This window comes from Anolis sagrei, chromosome 2 (genome assembly GCF_037176765.1).
Source record: "Anolis sagrei isolate rAnoSag1 chromosome 2, rAnoSag1.mat, whole genome shotgun sequence".
NCBI lineage: Eukaryota > Metazoa > Chordata > Lepidosauria > Squamata > Dactyloidae > Anolis > Anolis sagrei.
Window position 1 is genome coordinate 245703721 of NC_090022.1, and position 27034 is coordinate 245730754.

Here is a 27034-nt window from a genome sequence, read left to right on the forward strand (position 1 = left end):
ACACGACATTTGAACTTTCTGCCTAGACATCAAACTGGACTGCTTCCAGTTTCATTACGCATTTTCGTGCAACCTTTCCTTGTAATTTTCTGCATAAAGTCTGTAAGCAAGTTGTCACGCTATGGAAACAATGACACTCATCTCTCAATCACTCCTATTTTACCAGCTGTTCCACAAACACACGAGATACCAGACTATTACTTGGGCTTGCCTCCTCTCCATCTCAGAACGTAGCTTCTTTAACTTGCCAACAAATGATGACATGTAGGACTTGTCTATACCTGAAAATTCACACAATATTGGCAGCTCTAATATATCAGCAGAGGGGATTTCTCAGGTTTGTAATCTATTGTAGCATTTGCAGTTGCAACTAGAAGAATTTATGAAATTATCTTTTGCCATTCCCAATAAAATTGATGTTATAGTCTTAATCTAAACCTGGAAGATTTCAAGCATATCTTCTTGCCACTAACACTAGGTTGTGGCTATTAACATTAGAGTGATTATTTTGACTACTGTTAGTTGATACAATGCTGCCAGTGATAAGGTAAATAAATCTAACACATCACTTTAGTGTGGATGTTGACTTCCCACTATGCCTAGAAACACTTCAATCCATGCCTCTCAACTATAAAGGCCTATAATGATAAAGATCCTCCTAGCCTTGAAGGATGGTTTTCCTCTAAGAATTCCTAAGATTAATTAAGAATGCCCTACCCACAGGACTAGGCGTAATCAAAGTTGAGATATTTTATATCTTTTATTCTATGAGATTGATCCAAATGTCATCTACACATATTATTACCTTGAGCTGGGCAAGTTCCAGGAAGCATTACAACTGAAGGCACATAATCTGCTGGAAGTGGACGCAAGGAGACAAGTGAATACAAGGAACGATTAGACCTGAAAAAATCAAGACAAAACCAATTATTGGGGGGATAAAAGGAGAGAGGCAAGCAATCTATACTCTTTGTGGTTCAATCTGTATTAGCTGAGAGCTGTCCAAATAACTAAAGAAATTCTGAAGAGCTTAGGAAAGCTTTAGCATTTAACCAGACTTTTGGGTTACTGATCATTTTAGCAAAGAGAGGACTCACAATACTGAGAATTTGAGTTCCAAAAAGTAACTTGTCCAAGCTCTGGAGTTTTGCTGGTGTATGTCTGTCCTTCTTTGAAGGCTTTCCCATCACAGAGAAGTAGATAGAGAATGTATGTGTACCTCCCTTGATTATTAACCAGCTGTGATCATGTGGCATGAAGAACAGTTCTGTCTTCAACCAGCCTACTCAAAGCTAAAAGTAAAACGGTTGGGAATCAAAAGATTACTGATGGGATCTAAAAGCATGCATAACTGTCTCTACATCTGTTATCCTAAGCAATAGCCATTGAAATCCACAAGCATGTGGACAATTTCAACAGAAAGTAAGAAACCATGAAAATGAATAAAATCTGGCTACCAGTATTAACAAACTCTAAAATTATAACAGTAAATAAGGAACAAAACTCAAACACAGGGGAACTCCAGACAAGAAACAATCAGGAACACCTAATCACCTCTCAACAAAGGATTTTCCCAGGCAGTAACAAGCCACACCTAAAATCTGTCAGGCCATCAAATGCTAATCAAGGTGGCCAATTGAAACATTCACACCTAGCTCCAACAGACAAGAGTTCTTTCTACCACTCTAGATCTTCCAGAGATACATAAACCCAATTTTCCTAGTTTCCAACAGACCCCTCAACCTCTGATGATGCCTGCCACAGATGCAGGCAAAACGTCAGGAGAGAATGCTTCTAGAACATGGCCATACTGCCCAAAAAACCTACAACAACCCAGTGACTCCAGCCATGAAAGCCTTTGACAATAAATAGCCTCAATAGATATCATAAGGGAAACAGCTTCTGAAGATCAAGAGAGTTTCAGAAACAATTTCTGACAGAGCACAAAGGCGTAGAGGTGAAGTACCTCTTTTGAATTATTCCATGTCATGAATGGATTTACCTTCCAGGGAATATTTAGTTACATTATGGAAATGATCCCAGACAACCTGGCTAATCCAATAACAAAATGATGTCAGAGAATTATTTTCCAAGGGCAAGGACTTGAATCTTAACATAGATCAACCCAAGAACTGCCTGATGTCTGGTAGTCCTGGGCTGAATGTTGAACACATTATGGGGTGCATTTATTTGAAACACATTATGTGGACTTACCATAGGTAAATTCCGAGATCATCTACATGGCATGAAGCCAGAAAATCTCCAGTAGGTGACATAGCGATGCTTACTGGTGCACAATCTACAAGAAAACAGTCAACGAGGCTGCAAGAGAAAAACATTATATCATGTTAATATTCTAAATTAAAGTGCTTGTCTGTTATGGCTGATTTACAAAATCAGCAATGTGAACTTCCCTTACAGCTGAAAATGACCCAGTATCAGTCATATATGGATGGGGCCAGTGAAGGCTTCCCTTTGACTCTACACTCTAGAGCAGGCATGCACAACCTGAACATTTGAATACCCAATGTTTAGTCTGTTTTATCTTGGTTGTTGTATTTCAAGGAGCTCCTTTTTAATGTGTTTTGTTTTATGGGTTGTGTTTGCTTTTTTTCTTGTGGACATTTCGTCCCATTTGTAAGATTCCCCAAGTCCCTTTGGGGAGAGATGGTGAGGGTATAAGAATAAAGAAGTTGTTGTTGTTGTTACTACTACTAGGCCTTTTAAGCCTAGGAGCCCCCGGTGGCGCAGTGGGTTAAAGCACTGAGCTGCTGAGCTTGTTGATCGAAAGGTCGCAGGTTCGATTCCGGGGAGCGGCATGAGCTTCCGCTGTCAGCCCTAGCTTCTGCCAACCTAGCAGTTCGAAAACATGCAAATGTGAGTATATCAATAGGTACCGCTCCGGCGGGAAGGTAACGGCGCTCCATGCAGTCATGCCGGCCACATGACCTTGGAAGTGTCTACGGACAACGCTGGCTCTTCGGCTTAGAAATGGAGATGAGCACCATACCCCAGAGTCAGACATGACTGGACTTAATGTCAGGGGACTACCTTTACCTTTTTAGGCCTTTTAAAGGAACAGGAATGCAGGAATGCAAAGGGTCAATCAGAAGGGGAAGCCCAGTCCCTTTTGCAGGCTGCAGGGAAGCCCTTTGTGTGTTGTCGGACCTGCTCTAGAGACATCTGCCAGTTGACGATCAGTGTGCTTTTGGGCAGAGAGAGAGGTAAAAGCAAGCAATGGATGGGCCAAGGCAGTCTTCTTGCCATAATAATCTTCCTGGGAGACAGGTGTCTTCCCAGTTACTTTTGTAAATCATATTTGTAATAAAAGAAAGCTTGGCTCTCCAACTCATGAAGAGTTCTTTCTATTGGATTAGAAGGTTTTTAGCTGTATTCTTGTTTACATAACTGGTGTACATGTAGTCTGAAAAACTGTAACTAAGGGGCAAGAGGCAAACATCCCAAATACAACATGGGTAAATCAAATTTAATTCTTCAAACTTTACTGCATTCCCTTTCGTTAGCAGCCCCCTTTATATTGCTGGGTTTAAACTGTCAAATTTGCTTGTTATTAGCAATGCTGCTTAGGGCTTATAGAATCTGCACTCCAACATCCTCTGGGGGCTCACACTACACATGTATGTTAACACTGCAAGTTCGAACCATGGTAAAAAGAAAAACTGCAATATGTGCACTTATGAATTATAGGATAACGTATTAATTCACTTTCATCATCTAGAAAACTTTAACTGTTTTTGTTAAATAGTTAAGCAGCCTATCTAATTATGTGTGTGTGTATGTATGTGCAAGTCACTTGTTGATTTATACATTTCATAGATTCTTCTAAGGCAAGGAATACTTTAGAGGTGGTTCTGACATTTTTTTCCTATGAAATACAGCATACAGCACCCAGTGTTTGTTGGCAGTCCCCTATCGAAGTACTAACCAGGGCTAACCCTGCTTAGCATCCACAATCAGACACGATCTGGTACCTTTAAGGTATCTAAGAAGGATTATTATGACATTATTATTTTTTCCTGGAAGCAAATAACTTACTGGTTTCATATTACGATTTAAAAATGTATAACATGTTTATTACTAAACTGTCAGTACTCAGGTAGGAATGGGAAAAAGTCAGTCTTCCTAATACTGATAAATTAGCATTCCACAGTCATGCTTAAACTTGGTTCAGATTGGCAAGAGCTAATAGGTATTGGGGCAAAACAAATGAAGATCATGGGAAAGGGCCAAGAGTTACATAGCACTGGTCTAATGTCTTAAAAAAAAAAACCCAATAGCATGCAAAACACAAGACTAATTAGTTGACAGGCACAGCATAGCATCCTCTACACTTGATTCCAAACATGCAATTTCCAGAAGCATCGAAAGATCTTATCAGAACAAGACAGTTTCAGGTGTTTCAGGTGTGAGCAAGTGATGACATATTTAAATGTCAATGCCAATGGTGAATGGAAAAAAACAAGTTCAAGCAAAAATGCCCAACACAGGCGAAAGTTGATCTATTATAACATAAATTGTTAGTCAGATCTTCAACAAATCTGGATGGTATGTTTGAGGTGGTCTGATTTAATGTGGGTAATGTAGTATCTAGGACATTAGCTCTAAGAAGTACTGCAGACACTCATTATTATTATTTTTCATTCCTGGAGGAACCATGGTGATGTAATGGGTTAAACCCTTGTGCTGGTTGAACTGCTGACCTGAAGGTTGGCAGTTCGAATCTGCGAGATGGGATGAGCTCCCGCCTGTCAGCTCCAGCTTCCCATGCAGTAACATGAGAGAAGCCTCCCACAGGATGGCAAAACATCCGGGCATTCCCTGGGCAATGTCCCTACAGACAGCTAATTCTCTCACATCAGAAGCAACTTGCAGTTTCTCAAGTCACTTCTGACACACACACACAATCCTGGAGAATAGTATGTTTGCATGGGCAATGGAAACCAATGTACAATGTGAGGAGCATTTGAACACTCCAAGAAATAGGCACTCATTCTCTGGAGCAGTTGAAACTAAACAATAATTGCTAATGGTTAATGGTACTCCCCAGATGTTGGGTACTACACCTAGTTTTAAATGAATTTAATGACCATACTGACTGGGGATGATGGGTACTGCAGACCCAACCTAGAGGTTACCAGGATGGGAGGATTATGTCTATCACAAGAGGAGGAAGAAATCTAAAATATAGGAATAAAACGTTGAAAGCTAACATATAGAACCAATAGAATTCGGAATAAGAGGAGCATGGTATACTGCATACAAGTACAAGACACAAACTGGAATTACAGAACAAAGATAGAAATTATTTTAAATATCAAAAGGGATCAATGCCAGAAACAGGAAGAATGCCAACTTGTTTTCTACTACCCAGTGCTCTCCACTTGTAGACCAACAAAGCTAAAATACAGTCAAATTCCCCACCCCCTCTAATGTCTTGTATTAAGGGGCCTTAAAACATATTGTATTTTTAATCAGTTCCCTTTCACCTATTTTTTAAAAACAGCAAATTACATTGTGCCTTTTCGATCCACACAATATCCTGTCTAGGCAAACAGCCTGAATTGTTCCTCAAGCTCATTTTTGAAAGGACAGTAGCGGCCAAATCAGCTGAACAGTCATTGATACAATTAGACCTCTTTTATCTTTGGGCTCAGAAGACACCTCAATTTAATAACACTGATAACATGTATAAGAGGTTACAAAAGTCACTTTTGAACACATAAGGAATCTCTCAAAGACCACTTCTATATTACAAATATGATTTCTGTGTTAAAAGCAATGCTTCTTGGGCTATCTGATGTGGTAGACCAGCAGTAATTTCCCCCCTGATTTATTAGAATCTAGCACTATAGTTGTGCCCCATTGGCTACAACTGGCTTTCTCCTTGAAATACTTGCTAGGAACTAGCAGCCAATGGACCAGCAGGATGCACCATGTCAAGTAGCACTGGTGGGTAAACATGGTTAAATAGGAAAGTAATTAGTAAATTTACTTACCATCCAGAAGGTAGATCCCAAGTTCGAATGGTACAGTCCATGGATGCAGTTAGTAGCCAACGACCATCAGGACTGAAAGTCTAAAATAGAAGACCTGTATTAGGCGATCGTAGTGCAAATTGGTAAGACAACAGTTTAGTTCCTCAACAGTATTACCTTAACAATTATAAACTGTTAGTGTGACAATGCCAAAGGCTTGTATACTGAAAGTATCAGATATATATAGGACACTGATCTACTAAGTTACTGCATATATTAAAATTTTAACAAATGCAGACATCTATGTAAAAGTATCAGAACCTTTTACTGGTTTTTCATAGAATGGACTCAGTGAACCCATGAAACATTTCCAAATTCTTTTAAAATGTCCTTAAAAATGTATAATTCTCAGAATTCACCTGTATTTGCCTAGAATTACTGGGAAAATAAACAAGTAAACATGGAATGCAAATGCTAGCCAATAATTTTCTTGATCCATCACAGTCTGGTTTAAGGCCTGGTCACAGTACGGAGATGGCTTTGGTTGCATTGGTGGGTGACCTCCGCGGAGAGCTTGACGGAGGAGTGTGTCCTTGTTGGTACTCTTGGACATCTCAGCAGTTTTCAATACCATCGACCATGGTATCCTTCTGGTGCGGCTCTCCAGAATGGGTCTTGGGGGCACTGTCTTGCAGTGGCTCCGCTCCTTCCTGGAGGATTGCACCCAGTTGGTGATCTGCTCGGACCCCTGGCCACTGACCTGTGGAATTCTGCAAGGTTCCATTCTATCTCTCACGCGTTTTAACATATACATGAAATTGCTGGGAGAGGTCCTCTGGAGTTTCGGAGTTTGGTGCCATCCCTATGCAGATGACACTCAACACCGAATTGCAAGGAAGCCCCTGGGATCCTGGATGAGTGTCTGGCCGCTGTGATGGACTGGATGAGAGCTAACAAGCTGAAGCTTAATCCAGACATGACAGAAGTCCTCTTGGTCCGTTGCAGGGCCAATTGGGGTATAGGGTGGCGACCTGTGCTCTTACACCCCCCTGAGGAAACAAGTCCAAAGTCTGGGAGTCCTCCTGGATGTTTGATGCTCAGGTGTCAGCAGTGGACGGGAAGACCTTTGCACAGTTAAAACTTGTGCGGCAGCTGCAACCATACTTTGAGAAGCCTGACTTGGCCACAGTGGTCTCCACCTTAGTTACATCTAGATTGGATTACTGCAATGCACTCTACATGGGGCTGCCTGTGAAGACAGCCCGAAAACTGCAACTGGTGCAAAGGTCAGCAGCCAGGTTTCTAACTGGAGCTAATTATAGGGAGCGGACAACTCCCCTACTAAAGCAGGTCCTCTGCTGATAAACTTCCAGTCCCAATTAAAACTGCAGGTTATCACCTACAAAACCCTAAACGGTACGGATTCTGCCTATCTTTGCGATCGCATCTTCCCCTATGAACCAGCGTGGGCTTTAAGATCTGCTAGGGAGGCTCTCCTCTCCTTCCCGCCATCATCATATGCACGGTTGGTGGGGATGAGAGAAAGGGCTTTCTCAGTGGTGGCCCCCAGCTCTGGAACTCCCTCCACAGGGAGTTTAGCCTAGCCCCCACTCTGCCCACCCTCTGCGGGGAAATTTATTTATTTATTTATTTGCAGTATTTATATTCCGCCCTTCTCACCTCACAGGGGACTCAGGGCGGATTACAATGTATACATATATGGCAAACATTCAATGCCAAAGACACACAACAGATATAGACAATCAGAGGCTATTTAACTTTTCTGGCTGCCAGGGGAGCTGTCGCTTTCATCGTCTGTGACATTGATGAAGTACTTCTGCATTCTCCGCATGCTTTGCTGGGGTGCTTTGCTGGAGTCTTTTTTATGGCCTCATAAATTAGTTAAATTAGCCTCCCCACACATAGGTGGTACCTAATATTCCTACTTGACAGGTGCAACTGTCTTTCGGGTTGCAAAGGTTGGCAACAAGCTGCACAATTGGTCGCAGCTGACTTTCACCCAGCTGTGCCACAGTCCTGGATGTTTCAGTGTGCATTTGATTATGGTTAGTCCCTGTCCTTGAATGTCCAGCCTAGTTTACTGATAAGGTTGTACTCAGCACGTTAGTCCCTGCCCTGGCTTCACAGTCTGTTTTTGCACATATCCATGCCCACCCATTCCCACCCCTAGTCTGATCATGTCCACATTATATTCCTGGCCACTAGTTGCCGAGTTGATTTGATAAAGTTTTATCGCTGTTTTATGTCTTGCTGTTTTAATTGTGTAAAAATTGATTGTCATATGTTATTATGTTTTAAACTGCATTTTTGTTTCGGTTGGCAAATTTTGTTATATGATTTGGGCTTGTAAGCTGCCGCGAGTCCCTTCTGGGAGATGGTGGTGGGGTATAAAGATAAAGTTGTTGTTGTAATCATTATTATTATTACTGATTAAGACCAAAAAGTATTGCTGTGAGTTTTCTGGGCTGTATGGCCATTTTCCAGAATAATTCTTTCTTGACATTTCGCACACGTCTATGGCAGGCAGCCGGAGAGGTTGTGATGTCTGTTAGAAACTAGGCAAGTGAGGTTTATATATCTGTGGAATGTCCATGGTAGTAGAAAGAACTCTTGTCTGCTTGAGGAACGTGTGAATGTTACAACTGGCCACCTTTGATAAACATTGAATGGCCTCGCAGCTTCAAAGACGCTCTGCTTGGAGGAATCCTTTGATAGGAGATGTTACCTCTGAGGATGCCTGCCACTGATGTGGGTGAAATGTCAGGAGAGAACGCTTCTGGAACATGGCCAAACAGCCCAGAAAATTCACAGCAACCCAGTGATTCCAGCCACAAAAGACTTCGACAACACAAAGTATTTTAGTTTAACAAGTGTTATTGGGCACATCTGCACATTAAAACACAGGAGAATTTTTAGGCTCTGAAATATCATCCACATAGATTTACTTTACAATTTATATTTCTGCTTTTCTTTTAAAATCTGAAGAGTGGTTTCAGCCATTCACTATTAACATTACTTTGGCCAAAGAATGGGTGCTCCCAGAACAACAAGTTCATATGTATATGAAAAACCATTTATTTTTGCATAAGACCCAAAGCAGAAAAACACACACTGGTGGGTACCTATACAGTTTCACACAAATTATAAGATACACGTACAGACTTACCAAGTCATTTATCTGTCGTTGGTGACCAGAAAACTTTCTCACAATTCTTCTTGTTTCTATATCCATAACAATGATTCCAAAGTCATCCATTGCAATTCCCAGAATGCCACTGGTAAAATTCAGCAGAACATAAACATACATTTAAAAGGGGACTGCAAAAATTACAACTGCCCATCACTGATGCTTTTAGGAACGCATCCATTTTTCAAAAAACCTTCTTAAAGGAAAACCTCCTAACAGATGCTTACAGATAAGTATACAGATTAAAATAGTAGATTCATCAATAATTCTTTCTCAGATTTGAGTTGAAAATATCTACTCAGGTTTCTAGTGATGCCTTATGAAGAATAAATGCCAAGTTTAATTCATTTTTCTCATTTTCTGTTTTTATTCGTATTTTATTGTGCTTGCTGTGAACTAAAAGCAAATAAATCACCACTGCTGCACCAAGAGATATGAGGAGCATAGGTTTTGGGGGGAAAAACACTTATCTTTGACAAAAGTTATTAAATCCATTTTCATTAAATAGGTTTTATGAGCTCACCTGTCTCTGTGAAGCAACATTTTACTGGGTGAAGAGAAGAGATTAGTAGAATGGACAAGTTCTTTGGTCTTGAATTTCCAGAATTTAATCAATCCTTCACTTCCTGCTGTGATTGTCAACTGGTTTAATCCATCCACTGCTACTCCTCTAATAGAACCTTCATGAGCTTTAATCACAAAAGAAGTTAATTGTATTTCCTCCTAACTCTGACCACAGTTCTGTGAAAAAGAAAGCTTAATCTTCATGAGCAATAATGTCATAATTAAAGTAAAACTAGTCAAACTAAGCACAAAAGTGTAAATGTAATTGTTACTGTCAACAGTCTCAATCCTGTGAGTCATTGAATTAATGGGAACCTAATTAAGTGAACAATTATGCAATCATCACTACATCATCCTGCAAGAGCAGGTGGCTATGATAACCTCAGCGGATCAAAATCCAGGTCTAAAGATAAAGAGTAAAGTTGGTAACTTGTGTGATAATACTGTGCAACCAAATGCATTGAAGTTATTCCTAAAATTGGGATTCCGTTATTGCAGAAGAAAAAAATATGCATGAGTGGTTAAAAAAATTACTCTAATATGAAACAGCAATATGCACATTTAACATGGCTGCTTCCTTACCAGAGTATTTCACGGAAAAGGTAAGGAATCTGTGGTCCTTCCAATTTTGATAAACTGTAACTGCTAGACCATTCACCATTAGCCAGGATGGAAGTGGCAGATGGGAACTGGAAGTCAACAAATCTGAAATGTCTGTAGGCTTTCCAACCCTACTTTTTACTAGCATGCAATATTGCTGGGGACTAGCACAAGCTAAGTAGGCTGTATAAATTGAAAGAAAACATTATCCCTTTCTCCTTTCATTTGCAAAAACACATAAAGCTCAAAGAGACAGTTCAATCTGCTGGCAGTTTTCATACTTTACAGCAGGGGTCCTCAAACTAAGGCTCGGGGGCCAGATGCGGCCCTCCAAGGTTGTTTGCCTGGCCCTCGCTCAGGGTCAATTTAAGTCTGGAACAACTTGAAAGCACACCACAACAATCTTACCTCATCAGCGAAAAGCAGGTTCACACTTCCCATTGAAATAGTAATAAGTTTACATTTGTTAAAATTGTTATTCATTTTAATTATTGTATTGTTTGTAAGTGTTTTTTCCCACTACAAATAAGATATGTGCAGTGTGCATAGGATTTTTTTCATGTTTTTTTTTTCAAATTATAATCCGGCCCTCCAACAGTTTGAGGGACTGTGACCTGGCCCTCTGTTTAAAAAGTTTGCGGACCCTTGCTTTAGAGATTACAGCCTAGCCTTCACATGTAGCAGGTGCAAAGAGCCAAATAATGCTCCAGAACTCATGTCCTTCACCTGGTATACAGAAATCACTTTGCAATTAAGACAAGTTCCCTTATGTTCTTCTATTGCACATATATATGCCAATACATATGTATTAGCATATATTAGTATCATAAGGTAAAGGTAAAGGTTTCCCCTGACATTAAGTCCAGTCGAGTCTGACTCTGGAGGGTGGTACTCATCTCTATTTCTAAGGCGAAGATCTGGAGTTGTCTGTAGACACCTCCTAGGTCATGTGGACGACATGACTGCATGGAGTGCTGTTACCTTCCTGCTGGAGTGGTACCTATTGATCTTTTCACATTTGCATGTTTTTGAACTGCTAGGTTAGAAGAAGCTGGGGCTAACAATGGAAGCTCACCCTGCCCCGCAAATTCGAACCATCAACCTTTCGGTCAGCAAATTCAGCAGCTCAGCAGTTTAACCCACTGCACCACGAGGGGGTCCTATTGGTATTATATACAGTATAACAAAATCATATGGAAGTGTATATATGCCAAGTATAGTTTCATTTATGTACAGACGTTTCCTGCTGTGAGGAAGCCGTGTAATTGTCAGTATCAACTTAGGAGCTGTGTTATAAAGGGACTACTAATTAAAGAAGGATTTACTTATTTGATAGCGTAGCTTATATTTAATGTCCCTGATTTGACTTTTCTTCTTGTGCAGGCTGTTTGGCTTAGAAGAAAGTGTAGCAGAGACAAGGCTTGAGGAAAACAGTAACAAATTTATTGGAATATAACAGCCACACGTAACGAGTGGCATAGTCCATCATCGTTAAGATATATCTGCAGCCTCGCCGACTTGGCTTTGGCAGAGGGCCCACAATGTCAATACCAATTCTAAAGAAATGCTCGCCAATAATTGGCATGGGAATCAATTGAGCTTTTGTTTTATCTTGGCCGGAACTGATCCTCTGGCAGATGTCACAAGACTGGCAAAAGTCCTTAATTTGTTGGTACATGCCGGGCCAAAAGAAGTTTTTGGCAATGCGCTGGGTAGTGCGCCTAATTCTCTCCTGTGCCTCTGCCTGTCTTTGAGCTTCCATTTCAATTTCTCTTTGTCTTGCCCAGTCCTGTGCCTCAATTTCCAATTTCTTTAACTCTAGTTGATATTTGAGTTGTATTTCAGACATAAGAGTTTGGTCTGAGTCTGAGCTTCCCTCTTCTTGATAAACCTCAACCTCCTTTGCTTTGCCGCCATCTTTTGGCTTCAACTTTTACACCAGGATTTTCTTTTTGGTGATCTTTAGGCACTAAATCAGATGCTATCGAATCCCGTCGTCTGCCACCAATTTGTGAGGAACCCATGTAATTATCAGTATCAACTTAGGAGCTGTTTTATAAAGGGACTACTAATTAAAGAAGGATTTACTTATTTGATAGCGTAGCTTATATTTAACGTCCCTGATTTGACCTTTCTTCTTGTGCAAGCTGTTTGGCTTAGAAGAAAGTGTAGCAGAGGCAAGGCTTGAGGAAAACAGTAACACATTTATTGAAATATAACAGGAGTATAACAGATTCAATGTTACTTCTCTAGAAGCACAAACTTAGTTGGTTACATTGATAAGGTTTCTTGAATAACTTTAGGTACTAAACAGACTTCAAAAGGTTTCTTTAAGTAGGTATCTCCTTCTGTTCTAGTAAAAGCCACTTGATTTATTTAGCTGTATTGGCTCCAAGCCAAACCTTGCCACCTGTAGATCTAATACTACAGGATTCCTGTTGGATTTTCACTTCCACACAGGATCGACTACCTCTGTAATTACACTAATTACAGATCAGTTCCAGGATCCTCTCCTGTAACTCCTTGGTCACAGACTGCCCACTTTCAAACAGCTGTGTTGTCAAGTGGCAGTTGGCTTCGCCCCCGTTGCTATGGCAACTCAGCTAAAGGCAAGCCAAGCCAGCCACCATCTCTAACAAAATATAATTTTACATACATACCATTATTAACTATTATCTAAACAACACACAACTATAGGAATAAAAATACACATCGTTACACCCGCATTGTGAACATCCGACTTACAAATGACTTATAATTAAGAACAGGGGCAAGACAACAGGAAGTGAGAGAATTATATCCCCAAGAAGGGAAATTCACTCAAGAGTCATCACGGGGAAATGTGTTTCCACTGAAGCTTTCTCACCAATCATTGTTTCCACAACAAGCCAATTTTTCTAACTCCAGTTATCACAGGAACAGAAAATGAGGGGAAGTCTTCTGAACAGGGGCACAGACAGCAAAACAAACATTACATGGGGTGTTAACCCTTTCTTATGCTATCCAAAGATAAAAAATATACATTTTTGGCTGGAGTTCCATTTAAAAAATGTACTTGTTCCAACTTACATACAAATTCAATTTAAGAAAAAACCTACAGAACCTATCTTGTTCATAACTTGGGAACTACCTGTTCATCAACCTTGGTCACCTAACAAAATATTATACTGTAAACAATTTCAGCTGCAAAACAAGATAGCATCTCAGTTATATCACCTAGATTTTTGCATGGATCAGAATACTGAACCAATTGTTGTAAATTATTTATAAGCTTAGGTTTTCACCTTTTTCTTTGCCATAGCATCCTCTATGAATGCCAGACTGCATATTGTATACATCCACTTGTCCTGTTGTAAGTCCAATTACAGCAAAGTTTCCACAGGATGTGATATCAACTGCCTTTAAAGAAGAGAGAAAAATGTGATTTATATGGAATAAAAATGTGTACTGTAAGGATTTCTTGTTGCTTTTAAAAGAAAGAAGGCAAAAACATGTCTAATGGGTAGTATCAAAATACCGTAATACAATAAAAGTTTGTTCCTTTCTATAACTATATATTAATAATTTAATTACTAATGCCATCTGTCAGCATAGTTAGCTCTTATCTAATACAAATTCATTTTATTTCCAAATGATTTCGACATGAGGTGTTCAGATACATGATTTTTTGGAGCACTACATACTATCTTAGCTAGGTATTCAATAGTAAGCTCAGGACTATAATTTTTGCAAGTAATGTATATTCTTTTTGAATTTCTGTTACAAAGGCACTTTCTACATCAAGTATCATTTTTTTTTAAAAAAAAATCCTTACTGTTGCATAAACACCAAGAGGTTTATGTTTGCTGAAGTCTTTTGGCTTTAATTTGTGGATTCCCATTGAAGTTTTCTGGTAATTCCAAGAAGTACATGTTACGTAACCTTGATGGCAAGCAATGATCCCATCCCAATCACTCTGACGGGCTACCTCTGCAACACAACCAAGTAACAAATTACAAAATTCCTACCTGAGAAGCAATAATCAATAATTAAAAACAGGTTTCAAAATTACTTTGCAATATGTTACTTTACATACAAATTTTTACAAATTCTGGCATTGTTCTGAGATCCTTGGCACAATGTGCTTCCCTTTACTTTTTAATAGTCAAGAAAAATGATTAAAACACTTTTATAGATACTGTTGTACAAGAAGCTATTAAAATGAACATATTACATCCGCATCTGAAAGTTCAATTGCCTCTTAAGTAGTATCCAAAAGGCATGACAGGCTGCACATGACGTCAAAAAAGAACCCATCCCTCCCTGTTCCCAGAAAGAGTGTGGAAATGCTTTACAAATGGAACAAGCATGGTGTAGTAATAAGAGTTGGACTAGGAAACTGGAAGAGTTGAGTTGAAATCCCAGCTCAGTCACTGAAACTCACTGGATGACCTTGGGCAAATCACACTCTCGGTCTCAGGGGAAGACAAGGACAAACCTACTCTGAAGAAATAATGTCACAAAAACACTGCAAGGGATTCTCCTTAGGATCAGAAATGACTTGTAGGCACCCAATGGTAACAATATCGTCACCTCTCCAGATAAGAAACTAAGGGTGTATCCATTTTACACCGTTATTGCAGCTTAATACCACTTTTAAGTAGTTCAGGTACATTTTAATGAAACCTGGCAATGGTAGTTTTGTGAGGAACTTAAGAGTCTCAGGTAGAGAGCACCAGCACGGTGAAGCAGGTTATTTCCACTGTTCCTGGATTCTGGGGTAATCCCTTTGAAACAAAAGACACATTGAAAAGCTGTTTTGTAAAACTGCCCTTCCTAGTGTGGTTTGCCCCTTTTACCATTGCCATCACACCAATAGGTTTATTGCAGTAGTGAACATCTCAATTATAAAGATTTTTCAAACTGCTCTTGTATTTCTGCACTTCCTATCAAGAGCTGTGCATGTTCTGCATAAATCTTGAGATAGACTGAATGGCTCTTACATTTCATGTTTTCTACAAAATGAATACATATTTCTAAATGTCAAAATTCATTTCACATTATTGCAATTGCTCCAAAAGCTCTCAAAGGTCTTAGAATTTTGCTGCATTTTGGTAAGTTCTGACGAAATTTTTGTCCTACTGTGTGGATTGTGAAAAAAAGAAGAGATAGTGAGATATATTACCGACTGTGGTTTTGTGAATTTTATCATTACAGGAAGCACTAAAACGTAACACACACACACATATCTTGTGTCAGGAGCAACTTGTGAAACTGCAGGTCCCTTCTGATGTGAGGGAATTGGCAGTATGCAGTGATGTTGTCCAGGGGACACCGGTGTGTTTTACCATCCTGTGGGAGGTTTCTCTCATGTCCCTGCTTGGGAAGATGGAGCTCACCCTGCTCCAACCTTTCATATATATTAGGATAAAGTACACAATAATTCTGAATATTCTGAAAGTGCAGCAAAAGTTTTGGTTTATTTGGCATAACACTGTATTTGAGAAATACCATGTACATTTTATTGACAAGGCATAACATACACATCTGTGTTTTTACAACAACATCTGAAAAGGATATCACACACAGCTATAATTTCCAATTAAGTGTTTAGTTTTATGCTGTCTTAATACATTCACACAAATAATGCAAAAATTACATACCTGATGCAAATGTTGTAATAGGTGGGAGGACCATCGTGTCATACAGAAGGCCTTGCTTTTTTGATTTCTTTTTATTTATTGAACCTTTAAAATGCCAGAAATGTTATAAATGTTATATGGTCATAAAGTAACAGCTTGACATTTTTTTATATCTTAAGAAATGTATCATTTATTATCAATTTGTGCCATCCTCAATTCTAATTAGGGTCTTTCAAAACAAATTCCACTAAAATTATATGCATGATAAATTTCAAACAAACAAGCAAAAACCCAGAATTGTCAGAATGTTCACTCATTTCAATCACAGCCCCTTTCCTCTATGTGACTGGCATTGATTAAGGATACATAGCAAAATTAATTATTTCTGCCAAACTATGAAAGAATGAAAGAAGTACAAGGCATGTTTCTCTCCATAGTCTATAATGTAACAATTCACAGAACATGTACATCACTTTTTGAACACAAATAAACAAAAAGGATATCCAGAAGGCAGGTAAACTATGGCAGGATAAAGAATCACTAACTGTTTTCATTATTCAGTGTTATTCAAACTCAGTATCACAATTTGGTTATTAGCAGTATAATAACTTACCACGTCCTAAATTTTTATTGAATCTTTCATGTACAGTGGAAAACGACTGCAAGGTACTGTCTTGGCCTGCAGTAGAATGTATATAAGAAAATACACTTAGTGGCCCTCAAATTTAAGTCACTGTGAAACTGTTACATACAACTTTGTGTTCAGGATAAAATCAACTCATTTATGGTCATTAATCCAGGTTTGAACTTTCCCCAGTGAAGTGAGGTAGTATTACAATATTTCTGGCAGAGAAAAAAAAACAACAACCACATCTTCAATTTAAACTGTCCACTGTTCTCTTCTGCGATTTCACTGATGTGAAGTACAGTAGTAGAAAATCAAAGGTGAAAATGTCAAAACCTGTTCATGACTTAATCTGTACTTTTGGAGCAAAAATAAGTTGAAATCAGTGGAAAACTGCCAAATGGTGACTAATCCTTAATCAGCTGAAACTGAATTTCAAAATCAGATTCAATGTCATAAGCTGTCATGCAAAATGGCATCACTGCCTCCAAAACAAAATTAGTCATTTCAACGGAATGAGAAGCTGAACGAATTCTCACCGGCACTAAGAATTTGATGTCCATTTTGCCCATGATACCTAATTTTCGTTGGAGGGGCACTGTGCCCCATTCGACATCTCAGCAATCTCCCATTTCCACCAGGGCCATCAAAGATCCACACCTATTTGATAAATGAACAAACTTGAGAAAACTACTGTGTAAAGGAAAACAGCAGTAGAAGACTGGTTTCAGTATCAAAGGTCACAATGATGTAAACATACAGTAGCAATAAATTATAACTGTAGCACTTTATGTGGCCACAAACATCTGTTGTATTTAAGAACATGCAAAATAATTGACATTAGAGCTGTGAATGGGTCCCCTAACATGGTCTGAAGACCAATTTGGCACATGGATACAGGTCTGGCTAGGCTCAATCTAATCTGGCCCCTGAATCTAAATTATGATTAAAGAACATGGATCTACTCACTGACTTGCATGGGAAAGGCCAAAACACTATTTTTTCACAGAAACATAGAAAAACAGTAGACCTCAAAGAAGAGATTAAGTCTATTTCAGATATATTGGGTTTTCATACTTGGGACCTGTGAAATCCATAAAACCCCCTTTAACAGTACAAAAGCACTCTCGGCAACACAAGAAACTGGGCATTCTGGCTTCTTATAGTATGGCAGATGTCTCAATGCGCAAAACTCAGCTCCTCTCTTAATCTCACCACCGTGATATTTTCTTTAAATGGTAATGTTAAAATGCACTGTCTGTCTTTTCTCCATTTGTTTTTAATATCTGAATCTTCAGATCAGTCCAAAGTGCTGCAGGCTTTGCTGTTCCATTGAGAATCAAATTGGTCACACCTTTTAAAATCAGAGTTAGTGCACATGAGCCCAAACAGCCATGATATTTGGAATTTGGCAGAATCAGTAGCACAGTCTTACTCTGTATTACCGTATATACTCAAGTATAAGCCGACCAGAATATAAGCCGAGGCACCTAATTTTACCACAAAAAAACTGAGAACTCTTATTGACGAGTATAAGCCGAGAGTGGGAAATGCAGCAGCTACTGTTAAATTTCAAAATAAAAATAGATAACAATAAAATTACATTGAGGCATCAGTAGGTTAAGTGTTTTTGAATATTTATTTATTTATTTGCTATACTTGTATACCGCCGTTTCTCAGCCTAGCCGGCGACTCAACGCGGTTTACAACAACTTATAACAAACAACAGTATACAGTTTAAAAGCATAAAAACACGATCCACAATACATATATCAGTAAACAATCCAATTCATCTCTTGACTAAAATCGCGATCCAGTTTCGTCGTCCAAATTGCCAGTCCTTCAATCATTACACTTATTGCACTGAGTTAACCGAACGCCTGCTCGAACATCCAGGTTTTTAGTCTTTTCCGGAAAACCATCAATGAGGGGGCTGATCTTACCTCCATGGGGAGGGTGTTCCATAGCCGCGGGGCCACCACAGAAAAGGCCCTGTCTCTCGTCCCCGCCAGCCGCACCTGTGAAGCAGGCGGGATAGAGAGCAGGGCCCCCCCAGAAGATCTTAGGGTCCTGGTGGGCTGATAGGCTGAGATACGTTCGGATAGGTAAGTTGGGCCAGAACCGTTTAGGGCTTTAAAGGCCAGCGCCAGCACTTTGAATTGAGCCCGGTAGCAGATCGGCAGCCAGTGGAGCTGGTGCAGCAGAGGAGTTGTATGCTCCCTGCGCTCCGCTCCAGTTAGTATCATGGCTGCCGAGCGTTGGACTAATTGGAGCTTCCGGGCAGTCTTCAAAGGCAACCCCACGTAGAGAGCGTTGCAGTAGTCTAAACGGGATGTAACCAGAGCGTGGACTACCGTGGCCAAGTCAGACTTCCCAAGGTACGGGCGCAGTTGGCGCACAAGTTTTAACTGTGCGAATGCTCCCCTGGTCACTGCTGAAACCTGGGGTTCCAGGCTCAACGATGAGTCCAGGATCACACCCAAACTGCGAACCTGTGTCTTCAGGGGGAGTGCGACCCCATCCAACACAGGCTGTAACCCTATACCCTGTTCGGCCTTACGACTGACCAGGAGTACCTCTGTCTTGTCTGGATTCAATTTCAATTTGTTCGCCCCCATCCAGACCGTCACAGCGGCCAAGCACCGGTTCAGGACCTCGACAGCCTCCTTAGTAGCAGGTGGAAAGGAGTGACAGAGTTGGACATCATCCGCGTACAGATGACATCGCACTCCGAAACTCCGGATGATCTCACCCAGCGGCTTCATGTAGATATTAAACAGCATGGGGGACAGTATAGAGCCCTGTGGAACCCCACAAGTCAAAGGTTGTGGGGTTGAACAGGAGTCTCCCAGTAACACCTTCTGAGACCGGCCCTCGAGGAATGAGCGGAGCCACTGTAAAACAGTCCCTCCAAGACCCATTCCCGCGAGGCGTCCCAGAAGGATACCGTGGTCGACGGTATCGAAGGCCGCTGAGAGGTCCAGCAGCACCAACAGGGACACACTCCCCCTGTCGAGCTCCCGGCGCAGATCATCCACTAAGGCGACCAAGGCTGTCTCGGTACCATGCCCCGGCCTAAAGCCAGACTGTGCCGGATCCAGATAATCCGTGTCTACCAAGAATGCCTGGAGTTGTGAGGCCACCACACGTTCCAAGACTTTGCCCAAAAAGGGGAGATTGGAAACAGGCCGAAAGTTGACGAATTGAGTGGGGTCCAGTGATGGTTTTTTCAACAGCGGTTTTATTACAGCTTGCTTTAAGCTGGCTGGAATTTTGCCTTCCTGGAGGGAGGCATTAACCACCACCTTCACCCACTCGGCCAATCCCCCTCTGGCCTCCTTCAGAAGCCAGGATGGGCAGGGGTCTAGGATGCATGTGGTAGCTCTCATTCCTCCAAGCACCTTGTCCACAACCTCGGATTGAACCAATTGAAATGAATCCATCAAAACCGGACAAGCAGATGCTCGTGTTACATCCTCAGAGACTGCCGTTAATATGGTGTCCAGACCAGAGCGGATCAAAGCGACTTTGTCTGCAAAGAACTGAGCAAAGGCTTCACAGCGATCTGCCGAGTCATCAGGGCGCCCATCCTGGATGGTGGGTTTTAAAAGGCCTCTGACAACTCGGAACAGTTCAGCCGGACGGTTCTTTGCAGACGCAATAGTAGCCGCAAAGAAAGTCTTCTTTGCGGCTTTTATTGCCGCGGCATATGCCCTTAAAAAGGACACAAACCGTGTTCGATTTGGCTCGCTCGGATTCGAACGCCACACGCTCTCTAGTTCCCTCTTCTTTCGCTTCAACACTGCCAGCTCCTCAGTGAACCAAGGAGCTGGTTTAGCTCGGCTACTTGAGAGGGGACGTTCTGGAGCGATCATGTCTATTGCTCTAGCCATCTCCCCATTCCAGAGAGCGACCAGGGCATCGACAGGATCACCAACCGAGGTGGCGGGAAATTCCCCAAGAGCCGTCAGGAATCCATCCGGATCCATAAGCCTCCTGGGGCGGACCAACTTAATGGGTCCTCCACCTCTGCAGAGGTTAGGGGGTGCAGTTAGTCTAAAGCTGACCAGGTGGTGGTCGGTCCATGGCAACGGAGAGATGGATAACTCCTCAACACCGCCACCTTCCTCCCATCCCTGGCAAAAAACCAAGTCCAATGTGTGTCCAGCACTGTGGGTGGGGGCAGATACCTGTTGGGACAGCCCCATGGTTGCCATGGCAGACATGAAGTCCTGAGCCGCTCCCGATAAGGCGGTCTCGGCATGGACATTGAAGTCCCCCAACACAAGCAGCCGCTGGGACTCCAATGCCAGGTCCGAGACCACCCCCGCTAGCTCAGTCAGGGAGTCTGTAGTGCAGCGAGGTGGACGGTACACTAACAGAATCCCTAATCTGTCCCGGTCACCCACCCTCAGGTGGACGCATTCAAAATTTGTTGACTGCGGGATGGGGGCCCTGGTCAGAAGAATGGAATCTCTATAGACCACTGCAACCCCGCCTCCCCGCCCTCCGGATCTTGGCTGGTGCTGCACAGAGAAACCTGGCGGGCAAAGCTGGGTCAGATTCACACCTCCAGCTTCGTCCAGCCAGGTCTCCGTGATGCACGCCAGATCTGCCCGTTCATCCAGGATTAAGTCCTGGATGAAGGCTGTTTTGCCATTGACAGATCTGGCGTTCAACAGCACCACCTTCAATCCGGAAGGACCGCCATCCTGGTTACACCAATTTACCGTATCAGGAGACCGATTTGGAGTTACTAAAGTTGTTGTACGGTCCCTAGGCCGAATTCGGGGTCTCCTTTTCCCGTATCTCCCCCTCCCCACCACGACTTCTATGGGGGCTCCCCGACCAACGGAACACCCTCCCTCCTCCATGACGCAATTCACATCCATAATTTCACCCCATGCTTCGCTGCTGGTTATCTGATTTGTTACCGATACAATTCGTTCTAGTTTTCCCTTCCATTCATTTCTTACCCGGACTCTGCTATTTCCAGAAATCTCCGATTCCCTCCCCTCCTTACCTCCCCCACAAATAATTAACAGAAGGGTTAGCAAGTACCAGGGAATCGGGAACAGCATGAATGGTGGGTGGGTGGTAAACACAATCAACAAAGCTAACAAAGTTCTTAAAGTGCAGCAGGTAGTTGTATCAACCTCACAGTTCTTAAAGTGCGGTAGATAGATGTTAAGCACTATCAATGTCGTTACCAAGTTCTTAAAGTGCAACAGGTAGTTGTATCAACCTCACAGTTCTTAAAGTGCAGTAGGTGAGTGTTAAACACTATTAATAGAGCTACCAAGTTTTTAAAGTGCAGCAGGTAGTTGTATCAACCTCACAGTTCTTAAAGTGCGATAGGTTTAACAAGATTGTTCTAAAGTGCTACAATAAGGTGCGTCATGGAGGACTGCTGATTTAAGTGCTAGAAGACTAGAACACTGGGTTAAAGTGCTAAGTTGAGCAGGGTAATGGACCAATACAGTACAAATAGCAATTTAAAGTGCTGGAAAATTAAGGTGCTGAGAGATTAAAATGTTGGAATTATGCAGATTAACCGCAGCACTCGGTATGTTGACAAAGATATTAAGGCAAACAGTTACAGGACAATAGACGACAGAAAGCGGATCCAGGGGTGGATGATATTGGTCCTTCCGACCGCGGTGGTGGTTGTTGGCCACAGCCGGACAGTCCGATGGTAAGAGATGGCCAACACAGATGGACGACACAGATGGACAGCACAAAAGATCGAGCAGCACAACGGTCGACACAGTAGATGATTAGCTGGTCAACACACGTCAGGCAGCCTGAGTTGGACAACACAGCATTCTCCACAACAAATTGAACAACACAAACGGTCGGCACAGAAGATGGTTAATTGGTTAATTGGTCAACACACAATTAGGCAGTCTGTAGAGGCCTCCTTGCAGTTGCTGAGTCATACCCCACTGGAGGAGGCCTGGGCTGCTGGCTACTCACAAGGAGTCCTGGGAGCAGGCTGGAGATCTTTATTGCCCCTTCACAGCAAGCACAGCAGACTCAGTCCCTGGCAGGCCTGTGGGCTCAGCTTTATAGATGTAGAGGCCTCCTTGCAGTTGCTGAGTCACACCCCACTGGAGGAGGCCTGGGCTGCTGGCTACTCACAAGGAGTCCTGGGAGCAGGCTGGAGATCTTATTGCCCCTTCACAGCAAGCACAGCAGACTCAGTCCCTGGCAGGCCTGTGGGCTCAGCTTTATAGATGTAGAGGCCTCCTTGCAGTTGCTGAGTCACACCCCACTGGAGGAGGCCTGGGCTGCTGGCTACTCACAAGGAGTCCTGGGAGCAGGCTGGAGATCTTATTGCCCCTTCACAGCAAGCACAGCAGACTCCTGTATTTACTGTATTTCAAAGAAAACAGCAAACTAGCCCCCAAAAATGGCTGAAAAACTTGGCTTATCTTCAAGTATATATGATACATTTCCAAATACTGCAAATTTGCTGAAATGTGACATTGAATGTTTGTGGATATTTATATCTAAAGCTGCATATCTTTATAACTCAGTATCTGAACCAAATCCTGACTTCTGTGTACCCCATTAGAAATGATGTAATTGCACCTGATTTCCCACTCCAAGGCCCAACCAGCTTACAAGGAATCACTATGGCCTCCCATTAAAAGAACTTGATTGGCTTAGTAATGGGAAAAAAGCACTAGCTACTTCTCAACATTTGAGACTTTACCATGCAAGAACTTGTACAACAAGACACACTCTGCACATCCATCATGGAAATGCCAAGAACTTTGTGGCTACTTTGGGGAAAGTTTTCAGTAAATACTAGATTTTTGTTTCCAAGAAAATGGAGTCATGGCTGTTAATAGCATTCCAAGACGCATCATTTCTTAGTCATTTTAGGCATAAATGAAAACAAAAAAATACTCTCAACTTACCCTTATAGCATTATCTGCACCATTAGTAATGAGAAGTGGTTCTCCTTGGACAAAGGACATGCCTGCAACTGCTGTGGAATGGGCATTTCTCATCTGGCCCAGGAGTTTTTTCTCTTCTAGATCCCACAACCCAATATGTCCAACCGGACTTCCAGCAGCCATAACTGGATGCCCATCTGATCACATAAAAGGAAGAAAAATAATACAGGTTTCCTAACTTAGAGTAAGATATGTCAGGGTAAATAGTGCTTGAGATGGTCAGAAAGCACAAACTTTCACTACTGGGAAGAAAAGCTAAAAACACTAAAGATGTAAGCATAAATGTGCATAATTACATATGTGAACAAACACAGAAGTAAAATTAAGAAAGTTCCAGTTCTGATTGATGGACTTTGTTCAAAATTAGTGTTCTCATTAAACTCTATTCCACAACATTATATACAGGTCCACCTAAAAAATTCAGTACATGAAGTTTGTTCAAATTCTGTCAAAGTATCAATCAAGCTAGACTAAAATTGCAGACCAGTCCTGGATTAATGATGACTTGTATCAGTTGACAAAGAAGATTATATTAAAACTGTGCTTCAACTTTTATGTTTTACATTAAATCTAGAACTTTTTTTTGACAGTATTTCTTATGTAAACACTTTCTTATCAATGTTACTACATTTCAGAAAACTCTCAAGGTTACCTGTACGGAATGATATTGCAGTTATGGGACCCCAATCTTGTTGAAATTTCATCAGCATTTCATCAAACTTAATATTATGCACTATGATGTGACCAGACACAAGGCCCACAGCAACAACATCCACAGCTGGCGCCTGCAGGAAAATTCGTATCATTAAAGAGAAGCAATATAAGCTATTAAGAACATGGATATGCTCGTACTATATTACTGTTGTACCTGCAAGAAGCTAATGTTCTCTGCAAATCTCTATATTAAGGCTGGACTCATTATCACAATTCCTTGTTACATTTTGGATTTCTCTTTTTGTTACCCGTCCTCTACTTTCTAGACCACCTAGCTCAGGGGTCCTCAAACTTTTAAAACAGAGGGCCAGGTCACAGCCCCTCAAACTGCTGGAGGGCCGGATTATAAACATGAATGAATTCCTATGCACACTACACATATCTTATTTGTAGTGCAAAAGATACTTAAAAACAATACAATAATTAAAATGAAGAACAATTGTAACAAATATGAACTTATTAGTATTTCAATGGGAAGTGTGGGCCTGCTTTTGGCTGATGAGATGGGATTGTTGTTGTTGTTGTGTGCTTTCAAGTCATTTCAGGCCTATGTTGACCCTGAGTGAGGGCCGGGTAAATGACCTTGGAGGGCCGTATCTGGCCCTCGGGCCTTAGTTTGAGGACCCCTGACCTAGCTCAATGAAGTGGTCTGAAACAGTCAAAAATTGACTATTCCTATAACATTTGGAGTGAACATACTAAAGATCTTGCCCAACTATGTTTTTTTTAAAAATCTAGACATTAAGCATGTTAAGTTTTGGTTTCTAGATGTTTAAAAAACTGATTTGTGCTCAGGTTAGCTCTGATAAATGGTTAAACTAAAAGACACGTGTTACTTCAGCATGAGAATACGTTTATGAGCAATGATTTAAGAATCTCAGCTACAACATAATTACATTAATTGATTTTTAAAACAAGCATGTTATATTGTAACGTAACTTTTTCAACATAAACATGTTTAGGAATGCAACCTCACTTTATTATCTCTCTGTTTACATCAGCAGAAATTTTCCTGTAAATTCAGGAGATTGAAATTTCATATAGCTTTATAAATCCATTATTAAAATGCTGGCTTGGGTCCAGTGGCACTTTGGCTACCATTTTAGAGTTCTTAAACATGAGAATTATGTGGTCCCTCCTCCCTTCTAAAGACAACAACACAGCTGTGACATTTTGCACCAGTGGCAGGGCAGCACCCAACAGTGTGCACTGCACTGGTCTAATCAAGAGGTTATCAAAGCACTGATTACTCAGGCTAGTTTAATTCAGCAATGCTTATAACTGATGCATCAAATGGATTTAAGTACTCCTAACCACTGAGGCCACTTGGGCCTCCAATTATAGCTGGGAATTAATAGGTGCTCTGAAACTATGCACCTGCTCCTTTAGAAAGAGTGTTATCTCATTCAAAATGTCAATCCAATTCCCAAACTCAACAAGCAGCTAACCAAAGCACCTCTATAATGTTTTGATTCAGCTTTAAGAATTAGTGCTAAGATGTTTTCAAAAGGCCCAGAGTGCACATATATTAATCTTGCTATTGAAGCTAGTCACAACATCTGCCCTTGCGTTTACTACTCAGCTTTTGAATATTCATGTCCATGTGGAATACATCTCACCACATTAAAACAGTGGATGCGGCTCTTAATGAGACATACTGCATTATCACAAGATGTCTATGCCCCACACCACTGGAGAAATTACACTTTTCAGCCGGTACTGCACCACCTGACATTACTCGGGAAGTAGCAGCCAGTAATGAAAGGAACAAGCCATTGACATCTCCGGCCCATCCCCTGTTCAGATATCAGCCTTAAATCAAGAAATAGCTTCCTAAGATCTACAGAGATTCTTGAAAAAAAATCTCAGCAAGCGAAAGTCCAAAAGTGGCAGGTTAAAACCCAAAACCTCAATCCATGCCTGATACTAGTTGAGAAACTCCCTGCTGAGCACACAAAAGATTGGATGACGTGGAAGGCACTGAACAGATTGCGCTTTGGAACCACAAGATCTTAAGAAATGGGGCTACAAAGTGGAGTCCAAGATATGCAAGTGCAGACAAGAGCAAACCACAGACCACTTACTACAATGCGGTCTGAGCCCTGCCACATACACAATGGAGGACCTTCTAATAGTGACACGAGAGGCCAACTTCTGGTTAAAGGAAATTTAGTATAATGCCAAGTTTTTAACTTTTTTGTGGTTTTTTATACATTATAACTGTATTCTCAATTAACTTCTGATATGATAAATAAAGAAATAAATCATCATGAGGCCCTCCATATTTGCTGGAACTAGGACACAGGATCCCAGCGAAAGTGGGAAACACTCAAATAAAATAGCTGTGTTTTCTTTTTTTTTTACTTGAGAGAATACTTCTCTAGGTCTTCCAGTGTGATTTTGTGGTCAAAGTTGGCTGAACCTTGACCACAGAGGTCTGCTGGAGGACCTAGAGATTCATTAAGCAAATATGTGAGTAATCAAATCCATGAAAGTTAAATCAGCAAATGTGGAGGGTTGAATGTATTTTCAGTTTATTAAACCAACAAGTCATTTTTACCTGTTGAAGGACTGTTACTCCTTCACCCCACCCTGGAAAAGTATACAAGAGTTTGCTGGAGAAGAAGGAAGAAAATCACGAAGTTTAATGGTATGGAACAAATGACACTAAAGCGAGTGTTACGCAAAATATTGCATTTGGTTAAGACCTCTAATTTTTGCTGTTGTGAGGACAGTGTTCA

The 27034-nt window shown here is 41.2% G+C and overlaps 1 protein-coding gene across 1 annotated transcript in view; it reads right to left on the reverse strand.

Annotated features, from left to right (window-relative positions):
- Window positions 1-27034, reverse strand: part of WDR36 (WD repeat domain 36) — a 56672-nt gene that overhangs the window by 11394 nt on the left and 18244 nt on the right. Inside the window, exons 6-18 of the mRNA XM_060761889.2 lie at window positions 26854-26908; window positions 24232-24364; window positions 23541-23716; window positions 17154-17274; window positions 16603-16668; window positions 16011-16094; window positions 14183-14337; window positions 13653-13767; window positions 9728-9893; window positions 9184-9292; window positions 6018-6097; window positions 2215-2322; window positions 806-903 (exon numbers count right to left, since the gene is read on the reverse strand). Coding sequence (XP_060617872.2) covers window positions 806-903; window positions 2215-2322; window positions 6018-6097; window positions 9184-9292; window positions 9728-9893; window positions 13653-13767; window positions 14183-14337; window positions 16011-16094; window positions 16603-16668; window positions 17154-17274; window positions 23541-23716; window positions 24232-24364; window positions 26854-26908 — 1466 coding nt within the window. The remainder of the gene's footprint in view (window positions 1-805; window positions 904-2214; window positions 2323-6017; window positions 6098-9183; window positions 9293-9727; window positions 9894-13652; window positions 13768-14182; window positions 14338-16010; window positions 16095-16602; window positions 16669-17153; window positions 17275-23540; window positions 23717-24231; window positions 24365-26853; window positions 26909-27034) is intronic.